General features: G+C 46.5%; 1 protein-coding gene across 1 annotated transcript; it reads left to right on the top strand.

The window, feature by feature from the left end:
* The first annotated feature begins 576 nt into the window (after positions 1-576).
* On the top strand, positions 577-7,534 carry TRIM15 (tripartite motif containing 15). The gene is made up of 7 exons (XM_079148857.1): positions 577-979; positions 1,334-1,429; positions 2,770-3,000; positions 3,733-3,755; positions 5,248-5,363; positions 5,716-5,748; positions 6,751-7,534. Exons 1-7 carry the CDS (start codon positions 596-598, stop codon positions 7,266-7,268), a joined length of 1,401 nt encoding a protein of 466 aa, XP_079004983.1. The 5' UTR covers positions 577-595; the 3' UTR covers positions 7,269-7,534.
* The last annotated feature ends 204 nt before the right edge of the window (positions 7,535-7,738 follow it).

Genomic DNA, 7,738 nt, shown 5'->3' with positions numbered 1-7,738 from the left:
TAAGTATAGGAAAAATCAGCATGGCAAATGAGGTGAGGTAAAGAAAGAAGAGCAGAGGAGGAGAACCTCTAAACAGAGTCCCCCAGAGTCTCTAGAAGTCAATCACCTCCCACTCCAACCTGGACTTTGATGCTGCAGACACACCTCACAGTCAGAAGTTTATGGCTCCCACCTGCCAATCAGACAGGAAGTGGCTCCTCCCCAGTTCTCTCCACCCCACTGTGGGTTCCACCCCACTGTGATCAAGGGATTCCAGGAAACCCCAGATGTGACACCATGAGGAGCTCTTCTCCCCAGTCCAGGAACTAGAACATGACAGAGGTGTGGAGAACTCTCCAGCTCACCTGGCCACCTCTCGATAGTTCAAGATGCCCTGGAGTTTGGACCCATTTAGCTGATGGGTGGTGGCCAAGGGTTTTGAGGAGCACAGAGGCGGGGTCAGGTGGCTTCTCGGTGCTGACATTCCTGCCTTTCTCGGTCAGCTTTGTGTTCCTTTCCTTTGGTGACGCATTTAAAAGTGACTCAATTTCAGGTAAAGGAAATTTGTGTGACTCGAGGCAGAGGCCAGTGTGGACGGGCTGGGGAAGGCACCGTGATGCCTTCCACCCCCTCCCTGCAGGTGGTCCATGAGGGGGCTACCTGTCCCGCCTGTGCGGGGCCCCTTCAGGATGCAGTGACCGCCGCCTGTGGACACACCTTCTGCAGCCTCTGCCTCTCTGCGCGTGCCCAAATGGGGGCCCAGCCCTCCGGCAGAGTCCTGCTCTGCCCGCTGTGCCAGGAGGAGGAGGAGCAGACAGAGACCTTCATGGACCCTGTGCCTCTGGGCCCTGTGGGGGAGACATACTGCCAGGAGCACGGTGAGAAGATCTACTTCTTCTGCAAGAACGATTCAGAGTTCCTCTGTGTGTTCTGCCGGGAGGGTCCCTCCCACCAAGCCCACACTGTGGGGGTACTGGAGGAGGCCATTCAGCCCTACAGGGTAAGAAGCCTGGCTTCACCTTGGCCAGTTTGGGTAGGAGGGTGTCCTGTTTTGGGTGAAGGGAATGGGGTGGGGTCTGCTTTCTAAAGCCTTCCCTTAGACCTACAGGCAGAGCTTGTCCTCTGTGTGCCCATCCCCCCATGTGCATGCCTGACTACTACATTTGTCTGTCTACATATTACTTGCAACCAAATCCTGCCTTAGGTGGTGATCCTTTCAGAGACAAAACTGGACCTTTATCACCTTCATATCCCTCAGCACTCTGCATTGTGCCCAGAATGTGATAGACAATTAATATTTGTGAGTTGAATTATTAATGCAGCCACCTCTCTCTGCCCTTTCTTCTTCCCACAGGATCGTCTCAAAAGTCGTCTGGAATCTCTGAGCACAGAAAGGGACAAGATTGAAGACATAAAGTGTAGAGAAGATCAGAAGCTCCACATGCTTCTGGTAAAGCCTAAGCCACTTGCCACCTTTTCATCTGGGACTTTTCTTAACTGACTTGGGAAGTTTGTTGTCTGGTATCTGTTGCCTGGCCAGAAAGAACCTGGTAAACTGTTCTTATTTACATTTCTGCTGCTACACACAAAGGCACTTGGAATCTCAGAACATCTCAGAACATCAGAGCTAGATGTGGTTCCGATATCCTCTAACTCTGCAATCCTTTTTATATGTATATGTGTGGTACTGGAATTGAACCCAGAGGTGCTCGACCACTAAGCTACATCCCCAGACCATTTTATTTTGAAACAGGTGAATATATATAAATATAATATGTATATAGAATACACATAATATATACATATAAAAATATTTTTAAAAATATGAATATTTTTTTATTTTGACTTAGTCAGAACTAAGTTGCCAAGGCTGATCTTGAACTTGCAATCCTCCTGCCTCAGCCTCATGAATTGCTGGAATTCCAGGCATGTGCCAGCACCCAGCTCCAAGATCCATTTTTATCCATTTCTTACAGAGTGAAAAACTAAGTTCCAGAAAAGTGATGCTCACAAGGCTACATGGCAAAGCCCAGGTTCATGATGAAATGACAAAAACCTGAGTCTCTTAACTCTTAGTCCTTTACTCTTTGACTGAAGTGTGTCTGGTTGAAAACACTAACGTCAGATGGGAGACTTGGGATCCAAAGATGTATGTCTGGATTCTAGTTCTGACACAAGAATGACCCTGATGACAGTCAGCTAATGGTGGGGCTCTATCTGGCTTCCTCACACCTCTTCATCCATGCTACAAAGTTAGCAAGGAGAAAATCCAGTGTGGGAATTGCTAGTCCCTTGACCAAGGAGATGGACCAATAAAGATGTCTCTAGATCTTGACTCCCATCAAAGCATGCCCTGTAGATGGTGAATTCAGTGGCTAAAACCAGGGTCACATACTCCTCCACCAACCTGTGTTGACTCTAATCACAACTTCCTTTTGCCTCAATTATTCTCTAAGAAATTACCATAATCATCTTCACCTAACTCTAAAAAAAAGTGCAGTAGAGTTAAGATGGCATTGTGGATGTGGAAGGCCCTTTGAAAAGCTCCATGTGGCTCTGAGAGCACAATGTGGCATCATTATTAGAATCTCTAGCTACGACAACAGCATAGCTGTCATCATTGGTAAGTTTATCCTGACACCTATGAACTTACCTTAGTTTTATTTGGAGTACTGAATCTTAGAGCTCCTTACTCCCTTTTCCTCTCAGTAATAAGTACATCAATAATCCTTCCAGGAGCTGGCTCTGTGAACCCCTCCCTAACCATGCCCATCTTTCTCTCCCTGACAGACTCAGATTGAAAACAAGAAACAACAAGTAGAAACAACTTTCAAGAGACTACAGCAGGAGCTGGAGGACCAGCGGCATCTCCTGCTGGCCAGGCTGAGGGAGCTAGAGCAGCAGATCTGGAAGGAGAGAGATGAGTACGTCACAAAGGTCTCTGAGGAGGTTACCCGGCTTGGAGTCCAGGTCAAGGAGCTGGAGGAGAAGTGTCAGCAGCCAGCAAGTGAGCTTCTACAAGTGAGAGACACCCCACCACCTCTTGGGAGATCAGAGGGATTCCACAGGAAGGGGGCACCATGTTGTAAGCTGGAACATGTGGAGAGAGGCAAAAAGGGAAGTGGAAATTATCTCTAATGGGAGGGACACACGCTTATCTAGTTCCTCTAGCCCAGAGAGTCTAGCAACTTGCCCAAGGCTACACTGTAGTCTTGTCAAGAGCTATGGGTTCAGACAGCCCTGAGTTTGAATGTTGGCTCTTCTAGTTGTATCACTAGAGGAGTCTCTTAACCTCTATGCATGGGAATAATAATAGCACCTCCTTTGTAGGACTGTTGCAAACATTATAAGAAAAATTTCATGTAAAACACTCTACATGGGCCCTGATACACAGGGAGAATTCCAAAAATGGGGCCTATTGTGATTATCATGATCCTGTCTCCTATCAGGTCCAGATGAGAACTCAAGGCTGGTCCCTGCTCTCCACCAGCTCTTATCTTTGGAGGCAGAACTTACCCTGTAAGACTGAAACAGAGAAATTAGAACAAAATACTGGCTGCAGAGTCCACATTAGCAAGGGAAAATGAGGTAACAGGACAGTTTAATGAGTAGGTAATAAGTAGACACAACTCATGGGGGGAAATGTGTTTGAGCTGATATTTTAAGGAAGAAAGGAGGTAGAGTCCTTGATGGGAATGATATGTGATAACTAAATGCATGTTCTTGTCTTTTTTTTTTTTTTTTTTTTTGTAGGATGTCAGAGTCAACCAGAGCAGGTAGGGTAGACTCCCCAGTCCCAGCTCCTTCATATGCATCCCTGAGACACTGCCACCCACGTCCTCCCTCTGGATAACCACCCAGAAAGGCAAAAGCACTGACAGACAAAAGGGCCACTCACTCACACACCAAGTTCAAACTCCCCGAAGTTTTGTTTTCTAAAGGTTCACTTTTGAACTGATGGGCTGGTATTGGGAATCTATTTTTTCTCCTTGCAGTGGAGTTATAAATACTAATCATGTTTTTAGGTTGATCTAGGAACATCTTTAATCCACACTATTAGTAGTACTCAAAGAGAAGGTATTTTCTGTAGGCTACGATAAGCATGGAAGCTGGGGAGACTAGCCTGTTCATTCCTTAATTTTCCCAGATCCATGTCTCCTGCTTCCTTCAGTGTTTCAGTGCTACCAAAACGGGACGGCCACCAGGTGCTGAAAGTCATTGTAAATGCTTGTTCCTTCCTTTCCGCTCTGCTGCTACATCAACAATCCTCACTAAGACTCAAAGACTAGGGAACACTTGTCATATGATGTGCACCCATTCTTTGGCAGGCAGGGGGACAGGGATAAATCCACATGTCCATGAATCTGGAAGTGTCTCTAAACATGCTTTCAAAGAGTGTCAGAGTCTGAGATCTCGAAGGTCACTATTGATCTTCTGGTCTGATACAGAAGCTGAGGCTCACGGCAGTTAAAATGTTTGTGCAAGGTCACACAGCCAGTGACTAATAAGGGCTTCACTACGACCAGAATCAGGGGTTTTCTACTGCAATATGTACTTTCTTTCATTTCCTTTATTTCTTTTCTTTTTTATTTTTTTTAGGTACTAGGAATTGATCCCAGGGCCTCAGTGCATACTAGGTATAGTGCTCTACCGCTGAGCTACAGTCCCAGCCCTCATCTCCTTTATTTTTCCTTCCTAGTCCCTTTCACTGTTTTAAAGATCAGCACACAAACTAGAAAGAATAATTTACACCAGGCATGGTGGTGCATGACTATAATCCCAGTGGCTTGGGAGGCTGAAGTAGGAGGATCACATTTGAAGCCAGACTCAGCAACTTTGCAAGGCCCTAAACAACCTAATGAGACTCTGTCTCATTGTAAAAAAATAAAAAGGGCTGGGGATGTCGCTCAGTGGTTAAGTGTGCCTGGATTCAATCCCAGGTACTAAAAAAAAAGAAAGAATAATTTAAGGCTGGTTTTCAAGAGGCACTGCACTGCCCTCTAGAGGCCGATTGTTTCAAACAGTCTCCTAGAGGACCAACTCTCCAATTCTTAAAGCATAGTAACCATTAGTTTCTTTAAAGTCTACCTGAAGGGCCTGTTGCATTAGTAACTGTACTTTTCTCTAACAAAGGTAGAGGAAATTATACTCAATCTAATTATCCACTACAGTCACTAAGACCATTTTTTAGTCCAATTGTAGTCCCATTTGGTTAGTGTCATCCAATTTTTGGAATGTGGACCTAATCAGTTACCAAGTTGTCTGCAGGTGTGAGATGAAGACTTTTGTGAGTCCAGAGGCCATTTCTTCTGATCTTGTCAAGAAGATTCGTGACATTCACAGGAAAATACTTGCCCTCCCAGAGATGATGAAGAAATTTTCAGGTAAAGGGAAGTTGGGAAGCTTCCCCCACTCCTATTAGTTACCCTTCTGCCTTCCACCCATCTCTATTTTTTCCTACCTTTAAAATCTGTCTTAAGTGTTTTCCCTCCCAAAGCTTCCCATAGTGACCCCACTCTATTCATAGGAGTCATCCCCCAGAGTATCTCCTCCTCTCCTTGAGGACAGGCACTGGGCTGGGAGTCCAGGAAGGTGAGGCTGCTTCTCTTTCATTAGACCACAGCAGAAGCAGAGCCTTCTCTGGTCCCCATGCTGACATTGTGGCCAGGACAGCCTGCTCTGGGAGTGCCTTTAAGAAACATTAAGTCACAGATCTTTTATTTCTGCTTCCCTCAGAAAACTTGGTGCATCATCTGGAGACAGATTCAGGTAAACAGCTAAGGGGTTGGGAAGCCATTCTTCTTTTATCCTTTCATCCTGGGCAGCAAAGAGAACAATTAAATGCGTGCATTCTGGAGCCTGATTGCTTGGGTTTTCTATTCTGACTCTTGCAAGCTGTAAGGTGCTGGGCAGATTATCAAGCCTCCTCACCCTACAGTTCTTCTATAAAATGTCTACCCCATAAAGAGCTGTGAGGATTAAATGAATTAATACATTCAAAGAGCTAAACATAATCCGTGGTACATAATAAGTGTTCAGTTAATGTTAATTACTTGTTTGGATATTATTTATTCAAAATTCCTAACAAGTCCTTGATTTTTGCCTGGCATTGTGCTAGATTCTCCATAGGTTTGAACAATATTGTACAAATTTTCACAAGATAACACTTCCTTTTGTGTGGGTGTGGGTGGGGGGAGCAATAGAATTGAATCCGGGGTGCTCTTCTACTGAGTCACATACCCAGCCCCCTAGTTTTATTTATTGAGACAGGGTCTCACGAAGTTGCTGAGGCTGGCCTCCAATTTGTGATCCTTCTGCCCCAGCTTCCCATATTGCTGGGATTACAGGCATGCACTGCCATGCCTGGCTATAGCATTTACTTTTAAGTTGGTGCTTAATTTAAAAATTATTTCCACAAACATTGTGTCATTCTGAAATATGTCAGTGGTTTTTCTAATGTGTAGAAAAATCAGGTAAGGATCTTGTTAAAACAGATTCTGGCTTAGTTGGCCTGGGATTAGGCCCAAGATTCTGTGTCTGACAAATCCCAGGCTATGCTGCTGTTGCCGGCCAAGTCACTGCTCTTGGAGAAGCCAGCACTGCTTGCCATTTAGATCAAGAAGTTGCAATCGTCTGTCCTTAGGGAACAGAAGCAGAAACTGAGATTCAGAGAAGCAGACCCATGTCAGGTTGCACAAGGCCAGTTTCCTGCTCTTGGGACCTTTCTGGTTGCTGCCATTTCTGTTGATGTCTGCGCTCTCCTTCCTCTAGTGGACGTCACTCTGGACCCTCAGACCGCCAGTGCAAGCCTGGTCCTCTCAGAGGACAGAAAGTCAGTGAGGTATACGCGGAAGAAGCGGAACCTGCCGGATAGCCCCCTGCGCTTCGATGGTTTGCCGGTGGTGCTGGGCTCTCCGGGCTTCTGCTCGGGACTCCACCGCTGGCAGGTGGAAGTGCAGCTGGGCGACGGAGGCGGCTGCACAGTGGGGGTGGCCGCCGAAGAAGTGAAAAGAAAAGGGGAGATGGGTCTGAGCGCCCAGGAGGGCGTCTGGGCCGTGATCATCTCGCACCAGCAGTGCTGGGCCAGCACTTCCCCGGGGACCGACCTGCCGCTGAGCGACATCCCTCACTGCGTGGACGTCACCCTGGACTATGAGGCGGGGCGCGTGACCCTCCTAGACGCAGACACCCAGGTGCCCATCTTCACCTTCACTGCCTCTTTCTCTGGCAGAGTCTTTCCTTTCTTTGCCGTCTGGAAGAAAGGTTCTTGCCTGACTTTGAAAGGATGAGGTGGAGCGTAGAAAGTACCATGTAGCAGAGACAGGAATGCCCTAGGACCCAGCTCTGTCCCTGACCCTGGCTGGCCAGTACTCAAGTGAGGCAGGTGAACATGAGATCTTGGAGTCTAGAACAGTGATTGTTTTTATTTTATTTATATGGCTTTCAGCTCCCTCCCGTCCTAACCTGATACTCCTGGCCCCTACTCCCACAGTACTCCTTGGAGTAGAGAACCAGAGGCACATGCCAGGGGAAGCTGGGAGCCTAGTGAATTTTTGGGGAGGAGAGAAATGGGCTTTTTTTTTTTTTTTTTTTTTTTTTTTCTTTTCCAGTGACTGAATCCAGGGATGCTTAAGGACTGAGCCACATTCCCAGCCCCCATTTTTGTGTTTTTATTTTGAGACAGGGTCTCACTAAGTTTCTTAGGGCCTTTCTAAGTTGCTGAGGCTGGCCTCAAACTTGGATCCTCCTGATTCAGCCT

Source organism: Sciurus vulgaris, assembly GCF_902686455.1.
Source record: "Sciurus vulgaris genome assembly, chromosome: 7".
NCBI lineage: Eukaryota > Metazoa > Chordata > Mammalia > Rodentia > Sciuridae > Sciurus > Sciurus vulgaris.
This window is presented reverse-complemented; position numbering and strand designations above follow the sequence as displayed.

Excerpts from the sequence above, each read along its gene's own strand:
- TRIM15 (XM_079148857.1), top strand. The coding sequence starts at position 596 with ATGCCTTCCACCCCCTCCCTGCAGGTGGTCCATGAGGGGGCTACCTGT. Across the intron at positions 1,430-2,769 it reads AGAAGCTCCACATGCTTCTG|ACTCAGATTGAAAACAAGAA; the intron begins GTAAAGCCTAAG and ends TCTCCCTGACAG. Across the intron at positions 3,001-3,732 it reads CAGCAAGTGAGCTTCTACAA|GATGTCAGAGTCAACCAGAG; the intron begins GTGAGAGACACC and ends TTTTTTTTGTAG.